We start from the raw sequence: 18,634 nt of genomic DNA, 5'->3' as shown, positions 1-18,634 counted from the left end.
CAAGTGCTGCAAAGTGCAAGCCAAAAATAAAAACAATCCCTAGAGGAGTTGTATTTTTAAACCAATTTTTCTAAGCTTTGATTACAAAAAAATGTTAGGGGTTTTCATTCTTGTTAATTAAAGTACTTTCTGATGGTGGACAGGATAATGCAATTATTATTAGGATACTTGCAACTGTAAATGTGTTTGGAGCTCTTTATTGATTTCCCCATTCCTTTTAACAATTACTTTTAATATAGTCTGAACGTCAAGATAGTATGTAGTAGAGAAGCTTCTAGTCACAAACCTTGTAAATAGCAGAATGGAAACCTAATAGCATTGCCTTCAGAAGTGCCCTGAATAGCAGACCAATAGAATTCCAGCCAGTATGCTCTTCTGGAGGCATATAGTTTAAAGATGTTAAGCCAGCTGTCATAAGAAAAGGCCATTTGTTTGCACAAGACATCTAAAGCCACTTCGCTTGTATCCTCTGCTATGTCCATTTTCATGGATGAATGTCATGCTATCCTAAATTAGATTGGAGAATAAGTAGGTGCCTGTGGATGGAAGGACCTACTACTGATAGTGCTTTAGACATTTCCTGCTCATTTGGGGATCAGTATTGGAACCATGTTTTTCTTCCTGCAGCTTTGTCCCTGTCATGAAATAAAGTATTCTCACTAATGCTTTCACTGTTTGCCTTGTTTACTGCATTTCAGTTGCTAATAAAGAGCTGGAAGATCTCGCAAAGTGGAAGGAGCAGCGCAGGCCAGGAGTGCTTAATCTGGCACCCCAGAAACTGGGTGAGTGGGCATACATACCTGAGACATTTACTTAAAATATTTAAGTAATAATTTTGTAATAAGAAGTTCGTGATCTGAACTACAGTCAGCTCCAGGTCTTGTTTCCACCGACTGGACGGATGTTCGCCACCTTTGGCTGCAAAGGATGTAGTCAATCTGATTTCGGTGTTGACCATCTGGTGAAGTCCATGTGTAAAGCCGTCTTTTAGGTTGTTGGAAGAGAGTGTTTGTTATGCACAGTGAATTTTCCTGGCAAAATTTTATCAGCCTACGTCCTGCTTCATTTGTTGTCCAGACCATGCTTGCCTGTGATCCTGGTTATCATTTGACAGCCCACCTTAGCATTCCAATCTCCTGTAATGAGAATAATGTCTCTTTTTGGTGTGTTATCCACTAAGTGCTGCAGATCCTCGTAGAACTTATCTAATTCTGCTTCTTCCGCAGCTGTGGTTGGGGCGTATATTTGGAACACTGTGATGTTAAATGGCTTGCCTTGAACTCGAATTGAGATCATTCTATCATTTTTTTGGTTGTTTCTAATCACTGTTTTCACAACTTTATTATTAACTATGAAGGCTACTCCATTTCTTCGGTGTTCCTCTTGTCCGCAGTAGTAGATCTGGTGGTCATCTTTTGTGAAGTGGCCCATTCCAGTCCATTTCAGTTCACTGACTCCCAGAATGTCTATCTTTAATCTTGACATCTCACCAATAACCATATCCAGTTTGCCCTGGCTCATAGATCTTACATTCCAGGTTCCTATAGTGTGTTGATTTCTAGAACATTGGATTCGTCCTTCACCTCCAGCACCGTCGGCCGTTAGCCTTCCTTTTGGCTTTCTTGATCCAATGACAACATGTGTTTATGGACTCAATAGAGCAGCATTTCCCAACCTGGGAGTCAAGATCCCTGGGGGGGGGGGGGGGGTCACAAGGGGGGAGTTAGAGAGGTCGCCAAAGACCATCAGAAAACACATATTTCTGATGATCTTAGGAACCCCTGTGGCAGGAAAGGCTGAAGATCTCTCTGTCTGTCCTTCTCTTCCTTTTTGGAAATGGACTGCCAAGTCCTCCCATCAAAAGCCCTCCTCCTGCTGTGATTGGTTGGCCTCTGCTAAGAGGAGGGCTGCTTCTGAGACTCCAAGCAATTCTGTGTGGGAAGTTTGGCCCAATTCTATCGTTGGTGGGGTTCAAGGGGCTCTTTGATTGTAGGTGAACTATAAATCCCAACAACTACAACTTCCAAATTTCAAGGTCTATTTTCCCCAAACTTCACCAGTGTTCACATTTGGGCATATAGAGTATTCGTGCCAAGTTTGGTCCAGATCCATCATTGTTTGAGTCCACAGTGCTCTCTGGATGTCGGTGAACTACAACTCCAAAACACAAGGCCAATGCCCACCACACCCTTCCAGTATTTTGTGTTGGTCATGGGAGTTCTGTGTGGCAAGTTTGGTTCAGTTCCATCATTGGCGGAGTTCAGAATGCTCTTTGATTGTAGGTGAACTATAAATCCCGGCAACTACAACTCCCAAATGACAAAATCAATCCCCATTCCCCAACCCCACCAGTACTCAAATTTGGGCGTATTGGGTATTTGTGCCAAATTTGGTCCAGTGAATGAAAATACATCCTGCATTTCAGATATTTACATTACGATTCATAAAAGTAGCAAAATTACAGTTATGAAGTAGCAACAAAAATAATTTTATGGTCGGGGCTCGCCACAACATATGAGGAACTGTATTAAGGGGTCGTGGCATTAGGAAAATTGAGAACCACTGCAATAGAGTATTTTGCGCTTAGTTAGCTACATGTTTTATGTTAAAAAATCCTCTTGTCTCAAAGTTCAATATTGTTGCAATGTTTAATAGTTTTGAAAGACTAGTAAAGTATTGGAACTTTTGGCAGCTAATAATGAGGCATTGAAAAGAGGTTGAATATTTGCCTCAAATGCTAATTCAGCAGTATTTTGATGGGGGATTTATAGTACAGCTTTTTAACATCTGAGTTGTTCCATATTGAGGTACTGCTGGAACAATGTTTTTCTGTCATTTGCCGAAAGTTCAATTTAAAATGATGAGTCCATGCCGCTAAACAGCATCACTCTAAGCAAATCTTTCAACAACATTATTTGCTAATAAGAACTTCCAAGCCTGCAGTTCTCACTTGAGTGCTTCATAGTGAATAGTCATCCATTTGTTTCTTCAAACAACTTCACTGAATTGATCTAATATCAGTTTCTATTTCCAGAATTTGGGGGGGGGGGGGGTTAATTATAGTTTTCCTTGCTGCATTTTTTAAAAACTCTAATGAACTCAAAGCAGCTAACAATATTAATTAAAGGTCTTAGAAAATATACAAGTATTTACTTCCTCCCAGAAAATTGATCGTAGTGGAGCAGTATTAACTTAAGACAGGGAACTAAATGAACATAACCTAAGTCCCAATGATCTCCTAAAAGCACTGTTTTTCCCCTATAATCGAGTTAATAGAAACACATACTTTGGGTATTAATCAGATATTTTTAGAATTATGCTTATTTCTACAAATATATTGCAGTTTATTTTTTAAAAAATAACTACAGTAGAGTCTCATTTATCCAACATTCTGGATTATCCAATGCATTTTTGTAGTCAATATTTTCAATAAATCATGATATTTGGTGCTAAATTCGTAAATACAGTAGAGTCTCACTTATCCAAGCCTCGCTTATCCAAGCTTCTGATAATCCAAGCCATTTTTGTAGTCAATGTTTTCAATATATCATGATATTTTGGTGCTAAATTCGTAAATACAGTAATTACAACATAACATTACTGCGCATTGAACTACCTTTTCTGTCAAATTTGTTGTATAACATGATGTTTTGGTGCTTAATTTGTAAAATCATAACCTAATTTGATGTTTAATAGGCTTTTCCTTAATCCCTCCTTATTATCCAAGATATTTGTTTATCCAAGCTTCTGCCGACCCGTTTAGCTTGGATAAGTGAGACTCTACTGTACAGTAATTACTACATAGCATTACTGTGTATTGAAGTACTTTTTCTGTCAAATTTGTTGTATAACATAATGTTTTGGTGCTTAATTTGTAAAATCATAACCTAATTTGATGTTTAATAGGCCTTTCCTTAATCTCTCCGTATTATCCAACATATTCGCTTATCCAACATTCTGCCGGCCCTTTTACGTTGGATAAGCGAGACTCTACTGTACCTGTTGCCCTTACTCCTATCACAGAAGTACTTTGGGCAAGTCTTAGTGATTCAAATAGGAAAGTGTGGTGGATGGAAATAAATCTCTATTCTGTTCAGAAAATGGTTAGAATACCATTAGGAAAGAGGGGTAAAGTTTTGCCCTGGACCAGCTATTAGGTTGAGAGAATGCATATCTCTTGTATTTAAAATGTATTTGTGCTTTTGTTTTAAAAATGAAAATTAAGTCTCTCTTGTTTTCAATGTATAGTAGAGTCTCACTTATCCAACATTTTGGATTATCCAACGCATTTTTGTAGTCAATGTTTTCAAAACATTGTGATATTTTGGTGCTAAATTTGTAAATACAGTAATTACTACATAGCATTACTGCGTATTGAACTACTTTTTCTGTCAAATTTGTTGTATAACATGATGTTTGGGTGCTTAATTTGTAAAATCATAATTTAATTTGATGCTTAATAGGCTTTTCCTTAATCCCTCCTTATTATCCAACATATTCACTTATCCAACATTCTGCCGGCCCGTTTATGTTGGATAAGTGAGACTCTACTGTACTTGTCCAACATTCCTTGAATGCAAAACTAGATATCTGACATGCAAAACTTGGCATTAATTGGCAAAGACACTGATATGTTGAGCAGGTGCGCACACATACACCCAGTTATTTTAATGTGATATGAAGAAAAATCCCAGTATTTGAGGTGAGGCATGTCAGTAGACCAGTTAACTATGCAATATATTGTCATCCTGCCTTTTGGATACTATTTTTGTAGTGTTCTCCTGACTTGTTTAATATGTGTTGTTTCCAGGTGGGAAAACATCAGAGGCTGAAGTGAGGCGAAAGCAGCAACTTGATCATATGCAGTCCAAATACCGTCAAAAGGTCAGGTGGAATATATTTGTCATTTTCTTGGCCATTGCATGGAATAAGGAGAGGAGCTCTATTGTCTGACTTGACCTCTCCCATTCTTTGTTAAAAACAAAGCACATTGAATATAGATCATTTCAGTGAACAGCCAGCAGTCATATTTTTGGCCAGCACTTCCAAATAATCAACAATGCAAACTGAAAGATACTTCTGATCTCATCAGTTTTATATAAGGAAAGGCATTTTTTTAAAATTAAAAATGGCTCTCTCTATATGTCTGGTTGATCTTAAATTCCTGCAAAGTTGAAATAAACACTGTAACTTGGGATAATGCGAAAGCTGCAGAAGGATCCTAAGACTCTGGTCGTCCAGTTTCCTCTTTTGACATGTGTGCTTGAAAATGCAGTAGCAAAAACAACAAAGCCAGTTGAAATGTGCTTAGTTTTTTATCATCATTTTGTAGGGAATTCATTATTCAACAGATGACTCAGATTTCATGATTTAAATTATTGCTCTGCATGTTATAGATTTGTGAATGCCAGCATGTACAATTTCTACATGTTTACTTTGGTTTACTTGCAGTAGTTTCCTTGCTTGGCTTCTACTGAAGAAAATGGCAATTTTGAGCATAATTATCAGGGCCCTTGGACACTTTTTGTTTATTTGCACAATATCTGGGCCCATCCTTTGTCTAGAAGCTGGCACGGTCATTTTTTAAAATTGTGTCAGAAGCCCTTGAGAACATACTGCAAGTTGCTTCTGGTGTGAGGGAATTGGCCATCTACAGAGACGTTGCCCAGGGGACACCCAGATATGTTACCATCCTGCTGGGAAGCTTTTCTCATGTCCCTGCAAACTAGAGCTGACAGACAGAGCTCATCTCATCTTGCAGATTCGAACCGGCAGCCTTCAGGTCAGCAACTTAACCTTCAGGTCAGCAGTTCAGCCAGCACAAGGGTTTAACCAATTGCGGCTCTAGCATGGTCATAGAAGCATAGAGTTGGAAGTGACCTCGTGGGACATCTAGTCCAAACCCCTGCCAAGGAGCAGGAAAATTGCATTCAAAGCATGCCTGACAGATGGCCATCCAGTCTCTGTTTAAAAGCCTCCAAAGAAGGAGCCTCCACCACATTCTGGGGCAGAGAATTCCACTGCTGAACAGCTCTCACAGTCAGGAAGTTCTTCCTGATGTTCAGGTAGAATCTCCTTTCCTGTAGTTTGAAGTTATTGTTCTGCGTTCTAGTCTCCAGGGCAGCAGAAAAGAAGATTGCTCCCTCCTCCCCATGACTTCCCCTCACATCTTTATACATAGTGATAATGTTTCCTCTGAACCTTCTCTTTTGCAGACTAAACATGCCCTGCTCTTTCAGACGCTCCTCATAGGACTTGTTCTCCAGACCCTTTATCATTTTAATATCTGAAAAATGTGCACCACGATAAAGGTTCAAACCATACAACACAATATGTGTATTAGAGCATCATATACATAATAATGTTAGCAATAATACAAATAATAAGATTTATAGACTGCAATCATCCAGATTTAAATGCTACACAGAGCAGTTTTCAATATAAAACATATATTAGACATATATCAACAATATCAACAAGACTCCAACTAAAGTTTGTTAGCGACACAGTATGTGTACATCCAGTCTCTACAAATGCATGTAATATGCTGTAAAACTCAATATATCAGTGTGCAAATCACTTGGCTCAAACTTGGCTTGGAGTCAAAGCACATCAAAGTCTCTGTAGTCTTGGAGCAGTTCTGTAGGACTCCTCTAGATGTAAATGCAGTCAGTAGGCTGTAGCTTCAGTTTGTTGACAATAAATGGTCAAATAGATGTTATTTTAGAGTAGCTGGCTGTGAGCCGAAGTAAGCTGTTTACATAAGCCGTTTACTACTGGTTCCCAGGTTTACTCCAGTTTCAGTTAACCCTTCATCTGGTAAGCGGCAATGTTTTGAATATCTGTATTGTTGGCTCAGCTTCAAGTTTTCTTAAAGAGATAAAAGGAAAATGGTCTAATATAGTGCTCTTTATAAGATATCACATATGATTTATATAGACCAGGTGAAAATAGACATATCAACAAATGCTATATTTACATAATGTTTACTCCCAGGCATAATAGTCACAATTGTTTACTCACATGTTCGCAGTGTCTACGTGCTGATTGTGGATTCTATAGTGCGAGCAGCCATTAGTGGTCATCTGACAGTTTAAATATATGATTACAGGAAACTTTTATAATTTTAGTTGCCCTCCTCTGGACACTTTCCAGCTTGTCAACATCTCCCTTTAATTGCAGTGCCCAGGATTTGACACAGTACTCCAGGTGTGGTCTGACCAAAGCAGAATAGAGATGTAGCATGACTTCCCTGGATCTGGACACTATACTCCTATTTATGCAGGCCAAAATCCCATTGGCTTTTTTTAGCTGTGGCATCACATTGTTGGTTCATGTTTAACTTGTTATCCACGAGGACTCCATGATCTTTTTCACCTGTACTGCTGTTGAGCTTGACGTCCCCCATTCTGTATATTTCTGTATCCTATAGGTCTATCCTATATGCATAAACATATTTGCGATCCAGCAAGAATATATTTTAAGTTGTCGTTTAAAACTACCTGTGGAATGGGATCAGAGGAGACCAAGTGTGGCTCCTGTTCATGGTGGCCACTGAAACAGTGACCTGGAATGTGTTTTGGGGCTCATCAAGTTTCTTTCTTGACTGCCCAATGGTCCCCTTGTTGCCAGTGAGAAAAATTTAGTCTAAATCTATTGTGTCCCGCAAAATATAGTTGCACTTCAACTTTCTCCTAAATGATCCCTGTGCACAAAGGCATACTCTCCATAGTCTGATATTCATGGAATCTGAGCAAAGGCTCTGGGGTATTGGAAGCCCAGTTTGTCCTTTTCTTCCTTGACATGTTTAGTCTATAATAAATGTAGTCTCTGTAGTAAGCCTAGCTTTCTCTCTCACAATAGCTGAAGAGAGAGGAAGATGAACGAATCAGGAGGGAGGCAGAAGAAGCTGACATTTTGAAAATGAAAGCAATTCAAAGAGAAAAGGTAAGACAGACGTAATCAGGCCAGGATTGTTTTCTCTCCCTGCAGGCGCCTATAGAGCCTGGAAGTAACACATTGAAAGACATATTGTCAGTGGTTATCTCCTTTGTGTGTGAGTGGTGAGGGACAACATACATTACTTTGAAAATCTTTTAGCAGGAATGAGGTAGGTGTTCGGGTTCACTGCTGTAACAAATAACGCTTATCTGTTGCCTTGAGTCCCAAACTGGGAAAGAAGTGGGATATAAAGAAATATAACAACCATCACCTATTACTTCAAATTGTTAGTTGCAATGACATTATTTTGGGTGTCTGGGGGATTTTTTTTTCTATTTTAAAAGTGACTCCAAATGACATGTTGCTAATGGGTAATGCTCCTTGCAATGATGAATCGGTGTTATGTGCTTCCAAGTCAATTTGGATGTGTAGAGCTCTCGTCATGGGGCTTTCTTGACAAGAATGATTCAGAGAGGGATTATCAATGCCATGGCCTTCCTCTGAGCCTTAGAAAGTTTGACTGGCCAAAGGCCATGCAGCAGGTCTCCATGGCCAAGTAGGAGGGATGTGAATCCTTGTCTTCCAGACTGCTAGTCAAACAGACAGACCAGATGAATAGTAGGTAAAGGTTTTCCCCTGACATTAAGTTTAGTCATGTCCGACTCTGGGGGTTGGTGCTCATCTCAGTTTCTAAGCCGAAGAGCCAGTGTTGTCCATAGACACCTCCAAGGTCATGTGACCGGCATGACTGCATGGAGAGCTGTTACCTTCCTGCTGAAGCAGTAACTATTGATCTACTCACATTTGCATGTTTTCGAACTGCTAGGTTGGCAAAAGCTGGGACTAACAGCGGAAGCTCACCCTACTCACCGGATTCGAACTGCCAACCTTTTGGCCAGCAGCTCAGCAGTTTAATCCACTGTGCCACTGGGGGCTCCCGAAGAATAGTAGCCAATGGCAAACAATTTGCTTCTTGAAAAAGAAAATAGCAACATTTTTCAGTGAAGTTTTCAAGCTCTGCATTTGATAATTTTTATAAATAGAATAATTATTTAGACTCAGATAACTCAGCATTATATACATAAGTATAAACAAGCCTCTTTCTCCATCTCCACTTGCATGGTGTAAGGAAGACATAGAAAGCTTTTGATACTTTTTTAAAGTAATCATTTGTATTTGTCACATTTGAACTTCAGCAGACTGTATGCTCTTAGCATGTACATTAGAGTCTCACTTATCCAACACTTGCTTATCCAACGTTCTGGATTATCCAACACATTTTTGTAGTCAATGTTTTCAATACATCATGATATTTTGGTGCTAAATTCGTAAATACAGTAATTACTACATAGCATTACTGCGTATTGAACTACTTTTTCTGTCAAATTTGTTGTATAACATGATGTTTTGGTGCTTAATTTGCAAAATCATAACCTAATTTGATGTTTAATAGGCTTTCCTTAATCCCTCCTTATTATCCAACATATTCACTTATCCAACCTTCTGCCGGCCCGTTTATGTTGGATAAGTGAGACTCTACTGTATATTCAGACTGTAGTTATCCTAAGCCATGGTTTGTGATCTAGCTTGTTTCGTAAAGCAAATATAACTACAGGTCTTGTTCTGGATTTAGATATAAGCCTAAAGTAATGCATGTTATGCTAAACTATAATGTAATGCTTTTGTCTTAATTGGGCCAGTCTGTCATGTTATTTCTACTGGCTGGATTGTGTATATATCATATTTCTATATCTAACCTTGTTGCAATCAGATATAATTTTCAAATTAGAGCCAGCATGGCATAATATAGTATTATTAGAGTAGGTCTTGGGAAAAGCAGCTTTCACTATGGAGTTTGTGGAGCTCATCAAAATGACTTTAATCATAAGATTGTGTTGAGGATAAAATGAAAGGAAGAATAAGCCATGTGCACCACACTGAACCCTTTAAATGAAGTGGAAGATAAATATAGAATGTATCAATAAGAAAGTCAAGTAGGTTGCGCTCACTGCATGACGTATATGCTTCTATAATATGCCTTGTGTGACGCATATGCTTCTGTAGTAGCAATCTTAAGCAATTACTATCTTTATCCCAAGGATGTGTGTGCTTCACTTCTAACAGGTGGTCTCTGTTCCTAGTATCGGATCAATAATTGCACTGTTCTGATGTTCTAATATTCTAGGCCTATAAACTTGAAGAAAAACAAAGGCAACAAGAATGGCAAAGACGGCACATGTTTGATGAGGATCATTTCTTGTAAGTTGGGTTTGAGCTTTAATAGAGAAAAATGGTGCTTCAGCTTCTTGGGTGCAGGCTCTTATCTCCAGTTCTTCATAATAAGTAAATATTATCCTTCAATTCCTGGATATGACCGTACAGCCTCATGCTACTATCCTGTCATGCAGCAGCTGCTCCCTTTTCCTATCGTCTGATTGAGTTTCATTTAGCATGAAGAGATTTGTGACCTCTTGACTTCTTTTTCTTTCAGTTTAGTGTTTGCTCGCTTTTTTATATTCTGCTATAAAGACCTAGTTGTAAACTAAAAGGGCACATTGAAAATCCATGTGTTTCTGCATCACTTTGGAAGTGGACATAAGGGCCTTGATGTCTTTGGGATGGACAAAGTACTTCATTTGTCTTATGTGGTAGACATGGTTGGAATATTAGTATTTTGTGTTGTCGAAGGCTTTCATAGCCGGGATCACAGGATTGTTGTATGTCTTTCGGGCTGTGTGGCCATGTTCCAGAAGTATTCTTTCCTGACGTTTTGCCCACCTCAAAGGTTGTGAGGTATGGATAAACTAGATGGGAACCAACACTTTGAGGGCAGAGAATAGCTAATGACTGAACAAAGGATGCCCCCAGGCAAGAGACAAAAACCTTTCCAATGCTAATTAGGGTGATTAACTGAAACATTAATGCTGGCTTCCCAGTGACAAAGGACTCTTGCCACACCCTGGACTCTACACAGATATATATTATTTCCTTTCCTTACTTAGTTTATCCATACCTCACAACCTCTGAGGATGCCTGCCATAGATGTGGGCGAAACGTCAGGAGAGAATACTTCTGGAACATGGCCACACAGCCCGAAAGACATACAACAACCCCATTACTATTTTGGTCATTCCTTGGCCTAAACAGAATTTGGCATGCATCTTACTCCTACATTTTCAGAATTTTTCAAAAAGTAGATAACTAAACTCACCTTCTTATTCTTCAAGGTATGAGGCTGAACTGACAAATAATCCACAAACATTGTGTTCTACTTGCGAATTTCCTTCTTTTTACATACAAAATTTTATATCTTTATTGAAATATTAGCAAAGTTCCCAGAGAGATAGTCTGAACATAAAATTACCCCAAATAATGCATTCTCCGAACAGAAAATATAATCCATCCCTCACAAGGATCACACCTTCTTTCCACTATATAAAACTTGATGACAATAGAATGGTTTTTATTTAAAATTCCATAAAAACCAAAATAAGAAATGCCATTCAGTCATAAACTAAACACGAGTCACTTATTTTAATCACATATCTGCCGTCAAAGTAGTAAATGGGAAACTGTTTGGTATTGATGAAATATTGTAATTTTAAAAATAATGCTTAAGATTAAGTACTTCTCTTTCAAGATGCCTTTCTGTTAGAGCCAACACAAAACAGTTGCTGCCTGTGGCAGAATGGAGCACCAAAATGCCCCAAACTTAGGCAGAAAGGAGCATAATCCTATGCATCTATTCCCAACAATAAGAAATTGATACTAAGATGAATGTCTAACAATTTGAAACTTTCACAAAACAAATCCGTCATTAATATATAGATAGATAGATATTAAAAATAAGCTGCCAGGCTGTTCCAGATATGTGTAACTGTGTAAATTTATGTATTTACCCAACACTAATAGGCACTTACTGCAGAAATCATACATTTGAGGACTGCTTTCAAGTTTTTGCAGAGTACAGTGTGGAATATTTAAAAAACCTGCAAGAAGGTTTTGACAAGGGGAAACTGGCAAGACACCAATTAGTAAACCTTACTGGCGGTGAAGCAATAGCATCATGTGCCTTGCAGAACTAAGCAAAAACATGTTGACCAAACTGATAAATCTATGCTTTTTTAACATGCCAAGGTCGCCGGTAAGGCAGGTTAACCTACTTTCTGTTTCTTTCCGTTTTGCTTGGCACACATGCTCAATAAGTGATTTTTGTATGCAGCTATTTACTTTATCTGTTGCATATGCACAACTGCAGCAGAATCACCTAGAATAGAATCTCATTTTTAGTAAATCAAGCTTTTTTCCCCCTGTGCACACATAATTGCCACCTAATGCTGAAAGTTTGTCTTTTTCCAGCCGTATGTCACCATGATGCCAATTCTGTTGCTGCAAAGGGGAAAAAAAATCCCAACCAAGAAGGACTCTCATAAAAATATTTCATAAAAAGGAGTTTCTTTGTCATAAGCTTTCTTTAGCCAATATACCGTATATACCCGAGTATAAGCTGACCCGAATATAAGCCGAGGCACCTAATTTTACCACAAAAAACTGGGAAAACATTGACTCCCGTATAAGCCGAAATACCAATAAAATTACACTGAGGCATCAGTAGTTTAAATGTTTTTGAATCTTTACATCAAACTGTAATTTAAGATATGACTGTTCAACTTTGATTAAATCATTATTTTCATCTTCTACAATGTAAATGTGCTTATGTATCCTTTTAATAATAATAGAGTGAAATAATAAATGTAATAATAATAAATGCAGTAAAATAATAAATGTATTATTAATAATAAAAATAGAGTAAATGTAAAGTAACAATAATAGAGTAAAATAATAAATGTAATAATAATAATTAATAGAGTAAAATAATAAATGTAACAATACCAATAATAATAGAGAAGAATAATAAATATACCATATATACTTTAGTATAAGCCAACCTGAATATAAGCCCACCAGGACCCTCACCCGAGTATAAGCCGAGGAGGGCTTTTTTTTTCAGTCCTAAAAAAGGGCTGAAAAACTAGGCTTATACTCAAGTATATACAGTATGTCTATATAACCAAAATCCCACCCTATGCAAAAGCTTTAAAATTATTATTATTATTATTATCCCACTTTTCTCCTATGGCTGGGTTTCAAAGCAGCCTAAAATGTAATTAGGCCATGAATTATATTAAAACCAGTTAGATATAACAATTTAAAAGACAACTGCAAATAGACAATACAGAAAACTACAAAAGAACCATTCCTTTTCAGCCTTTAATGGTTTGCTAAAAAAAACCCAAACCCTCAAAGTTTGTGTAAAGATAGCAAGAAGGGCACCAGTTTACACCTTCTTTTAAGGGAGTTCCAGAGCTTGGGAGCAACTACCAATAAGGCCCTCCCCATGTTGTTGCCACGAGTCTTTATGGGGATGATGTGACCAAGAGCCTTTCCAGAAAAATAAGAAATAAGAAAGATCATAAGAGAGAGAAGTCAGTCTTTCACCTAACCTGGACTTGAACTTAATTGTCCATAAAAGAAATACCAAAAGTGCCCAATTAAATTCATGGGAAAGTGCTCATTTGATTGTTGCTTTCTTACAGATAAAACCAAATGCATTTCAGACACAAATAAATATACTGTATATACTCAAGTATAAGCCTAGTTTTTCAGCCCTTTTTTAAGACTGAAAAAGCCGCCCTCAGCTTATACTCGGGTGAGGGTCCTGGTTGGCTTATATTTGGGTCAGCTTATACTCGAGAATATATGGTACATTTATTATTTCTCTCTATTATTATTGGTATTATTACATTTATTATTTTTCTCTATTATTGTTGCTACTATTACATTTATTTTATTCTATTTTATTATTATTATTAATACATTTATTATTTCACTCTGATCTTATTTATTATTATTGCATTTATTATTTTACTCTATTATTACGTGTATTATTTTCCTGTATTTATTATTATTATTGTTACATGTATCATTTTACTCTATTATTATTAAAAGGATACATAAGCACATTTACATTGAAGAAGATGAGAATAATGATTTGATCAGAGTTGGACAGTGTTATCTTAAACTTGAGCTTTATGTAAATATTCAAAAACATTTAACCTACTGATGCCTCAATTAATGTAATGTTATTGGTATCTATTTTTATTCCTGAAATTTACCACCCTCGGCTTATACTGGAGTCAATGTTTTCCCAGTTTTTTTGTGGTAAAATTAGGTGCCTCGGCTTATATTCGGATTATCTTATACTTGAGTATATACGGTAATTAGTTTTATGTTAGGAGATGGTCATGGAAGGGAATCGGGGAGCATTCACGGAAGTATCAGTTCACCTGGTCTGAAAGAGGCAAGTACAATCAGAGGCCTCCAAGAAAATTTACAGTTCTCCAGGAGTTAGAGATTTTAATTTAAAAATCAACTTCTTTCTATATCAGAATCTTCCCATGATTGAATGATGGCATTCCTGAAAATGACTTACTGACAGACACCATTTTTTCCCCTTGTATTTGAAAGGTATACATTTTTGAGAGGTCTTACTGACTTTCCCACATGAATCTTTAGAGGTGTGGAGTGTATGGAATAGAGGACAAAACTGCTGTTGCAAGTGATCAAGTGTGTCAAAATATACCTCTTTGGTTAATGCAGTCTGTGAAGTCGGTCATTTTGTAAACATACCAGCCGGACATGCAATGGTTACAGCTGTGATGTCCTATGCTTTTTGTTCTTTTGAATGTAACCTTGGACCTTTCTTGACAACTTTTATGAGTCATAGTCATCACTTTGAATTGTGCCCAGAAACAGACCAACAGCCAGTGAAGCTGTTGCAGTCCGGGAGTTGTGTGCCTCCTGTAGTCAGCCCTCATGACATCTCTTTAGACCAGTGGCTCTCAACTTGTGGGTCCTCATGTGTTTTGGCCTACAACTCCCAGAAATCCCTGCCAGATTACCAGCTGTTAGGATTTCTGGGAGTTGAAGGCCAAACATCTGGGGACCCACAAGTTGAGAACCACTGCTTTAAACCAAATAGCTTCTCATGTAGATCATGTTTTAGTCATCCAAATGTATGATAACCAAATCTGTATCAGTGTCATTTAAGGAGTTAGTGCAACCAGTGCACCTACCTTAAGAGTGCACCCCTAGCCACCACTGAAATCTGAGTTTCCAGATTCAGGATTGAGTCTAGGAGTACACCCAAGCTTTGTACTTGTATTTTCAGGCAGACTCCATACAGGTAAATCTTCATTGCTTGACCTGACCCATGTGTCAAGATTAAATGTAAGTGTTTTCATCCTCATCCAGTCATTACTAATGACAGGCATCCATTCAAAACTGAAGCAGTTTCATTGGATCGAGATAGAAAAGAGTAACCTTAATGAAAGCATCCAACTCCCAAATCTTGGAAAAATTCACCCAGTAGCACGAGGGACAAAACTGAACCCCAAGAGACCCCACAGGCCCGATGCCACGATGCTTTCCAGCAGCATCCTATGACTGCTTCTACCCCATTCCAATAAAGCAGTTCAGAGGACGACCATGGTGGATAGTACTGAAAACTGCCAAAGGTAAAGGTAAAGATTTCCCCTGACGTTAAGTCCAGTTGTGATCGACTCTGGGGGTTGGTGCTCATCTCCATTTCTAAGCCGAAGAGCCAGTGTTGTCCATAGACACCTCCAGGTCATGTGGCTGGCATGACTGCATGGAGCGCCGTTACCTTCCCACCAGAGCAGTACCTATTGATCTACTCACATTTTGCATGTTTTCGAACTGCTAGGTTGGCAGGAGCTGGGGCTAACAGCGGGCACTCATTCCGCTCCCGGGATTTGAACCTGGCACCTTTCGGTCCGCAAGTTCAGCAGCTCAGCACTTTAACACACTGTGCCACCAGGGGCCCCTAAAACTGCCAAAAGAGCTAGCAAAACCAAGAGAGATTCATTCTTGTGTATTTCTCCACAGAGGTCATCCACCAAGGTGACCAAAAATGTCCTTATCTGTAGTCTGATATACCTTTCCAAAAATCTTTCCCACATCTCTGGCTGTACAGATTGAAGAGTGTCCATTATCAGTGATCAAGCAGGGACCAAAGCTACATCACCACATCTGTACTGATAGCATCCCAATTGGAGTACATTTGGATGATTTTATCCGTGCTATGTTCCCAATGGGCTGTCAGATGGTCTGGACTCTTCTAGTATTGTCCAGTAAGTAAGTAGTTACACAATACTCCAGAACTACAAAATCATTGTTTGAATATTTCAAAACCCCACAAGAATAGTAGCAATGAGTCCCAGAGCCTAACAATACATTTTCCGCATCAGACACAGCCCAAACATAGTCAATCTTGCAGTCTGTTTTGGAGCAACTTGTTAGAAGTTCTCAGGGTAGAACACCTGCTGTTTAATTTTCACACATAAGGTGGCTAGTTTTTAAATCATAACAACATTTCTGTGAAAGAAAGTAATATGGGGGAAATAGTGGGAAAGCATAGAAGGGTTGTAAATAGAATATGACATTTTTGAATGTACAAAAAAGTCTATAAATAGTTCGGCTGAATTGATTTATATATAATGAAAGCTTTCTATAAAAGTACTTGAGCCTCTTTTTTGCTCTTTTGGAAGGAGGCTTAGAGCAGGTCATTAACAAGTTAAGGTTATATCTTTGATAACCAACATCTCCTTTCAAGGTGACCATATTTTCTTTTATTTTCAACAACAGGACATGTGAAAGTAACCTCTCTCTTTTCATTGTCATAATGAATTCACAATTGTTAGGTTGTTTTTATTCTTTTTTAAAATTGAAAAGATTCTCTTTTTTTTAGAATACCTATGCTCTCTAAGAGTTGTCATTGCTTTACATCAGACTTCAGAAAAGACAGAGCTTTATTCACCAGATTTACTCATCAGAATAAATTTATATCTTTTCTGAAGTCATTTGTCGATCTGAGTTTAAGCTTTTCTGTACTAGAAGGGTTTTACCTTCATTAACAAAGCAGATGCATTCCTGGCTATTACGTCTTCAGAAGAATAAATGGTACCAGAGACAGAAATGACATATGGTACATTTGCAGTGTAGAACAAATTCAGTTTGACACTGCTTTAACCACCAAGACTCAGTGCTATGGAATCAGAACCACTGTATTTTTACAATGCATTTCACCTTCTCTGCCAAAAAGTGCTGATGTCCCCCCAAACTCCAACGCCCAGGATTCCATAGTGGTGAGCTATGACAGTTAAAGCAGTAGAAAACTGAATTAATTCTACAGTGTAGATAAGGCATGGGCAAACTTCGACCCTCCAGGTGACTCGGACTTCAACTCCCACAATTCCTAACAACCAATAGGCTAGATTCCTGTGAGTTTTCCAGGCTGTATGGCCATGTTCCAGAAGCATTCTCTCCTGACGTTTCACCCACATCTATGGCAGGCATCCTCAGAGGTTGTGAGGTCTGTTGGAAACTAGGCAAGTAGGGTTTATATATCTGTGGAAAGTCCAGGGTGGGAGAAAGAACTCTTGTCTTTTTGAGGCAAGTGTGAATGTTTCAATTAGCCAGCTTGATTAGCATTAAATAGCCTTGTAGCTTCAAAGCCTAGTTTCCAACAGACCTCACAGCCTCTGAGGATGCCTGCCATAGATGTGGGTGAAACATCAGGAGAGAATGCTTCTGGAACATGGCCATACTGCCCAGAAAACTCACAGCAACCTAGTGATTCCGGCCATGAAAGCCTTCGACAACACAGCTAGTAGGCTGTTAGGAATTGTGGGAGTTGGAGTCCAAAACACCTGGAGGGCCAAAGTTTGCCCATGCCTGGTATAGATGCACCCACAGAAAAAATAGGGATGTGTTGCTATCATAAGAAGAACATGTTACAGCAAACATTTCATTCAAAACTAATGAAATTCACACGTGAGATGAAGTAACCACCAGGTCAGTGAAGCCTTGGTTAAATAAAAACATTTTGTATCTTCCAGAGCAGGCATGGGCAAACTTCGGCCCTCCAGGTGTTTTGGACTTCAACTCACACAATTCCTAGCAGCCTACTGGCTGCTAGGAATTGGGTGAGTTGAAATCCAAAACACCTGGAAGGCCAAAAGTTTGTCCATGCCTGTTCTAGAGACATGTTGAAAGTTTTGTTAAAAATGCATCCAACAATGACCCTTTCTCCAGCCTCTACTTTTCTTATGATTTCCATTTTGGTGGCCATACTTATAGATTTATACTTTAAAAAATGTGCACAATAACTGATGAATCAGGCTTGTCTTTCTCCTTTTCCCTGTCACTTGCAGTTCACAAATCCTCTGCAAGGCATTCTGAAGGAAGCTGCTGTTTACCTTGCCTGTGGCAGACAATCACACAAAACCCCTGTAGCAGAAGTTACAGTTAGACTCTCACTCTTTCCCAGCCCAAGTTTTATTGAATTGTTTACTGCAGACATAATGCTGCAATCCAAGAACAAAAATGTATGTTTCTCCATCTTTCCTTCATCCTTCTCCCCATGCCACTACTGCTAAATAAAAGTCCAACTACACAGAAAACTAGGAGGAAAAAAGGCCTGATGGGTATTGCCAGCTGCAACAAATCACTCTGACCAAGAGGTCATGAGTTCGAGGCCAGCTTGGAGCCTGCATTTGTCTTCTGTCTTTCTTCTATGTTAAGGCATTGTATGTTTGCCTTATATGTGTAA

At 38.4% G+C, this 18,634-nt stretch overlaps 1 protein-coding gene across 6 annotated transcripts in view; it reads left to right on the top strand.

The window, feature by feature from the left end:
* epsti1 (epithelial stromal interaction 1) overlaps positions 1-18,634 on the top strand; it is a 76,800-nt gene that overhangs the window by 30,572 nt on the left and 27,594 nt on the right. For all 6 annotated transcript variants that reach the window (XM_008106812.3, XM_008106813.3, XM_062975619.1 and 3 more), the window contains 4 exons: positions 699-782; positions 4,811-4,884; positions 7,864-7,947; positions 10,127-10,200. In XM_008106812.3, the coding sequence (XP_008105019.1) occupies positions 699-782; positions 4,811-4,884; positions 7,864-7,947; positions 10,127-10,200 (316 nt within the window). The remainder of the gene's footprint in view (positions 1-698; positions 783-4,810; positions 4,885-7,863; positions 7,948-10,126; positions 10,201-18,634) is intronic.

This window comes from Anolis carolinensis, chromosome 3, assembly GCF_035594765.1.
Source record: "Anolis carolinensis isolate JA03-04 chromosome 3, rAnoCar3.1.pri, whole genome shotgun sequence".
Classification (NCBI taxonomy): domain Eukaryota; kingdom Metazoa; phylum Chordata; class Lepidosauria; order Squamata; family Dactyloidae; genus Anolis; species Anolis carolinensis.
This window is presented reverse-complemented; position numbering and strand designations above follow the sequence as displayed.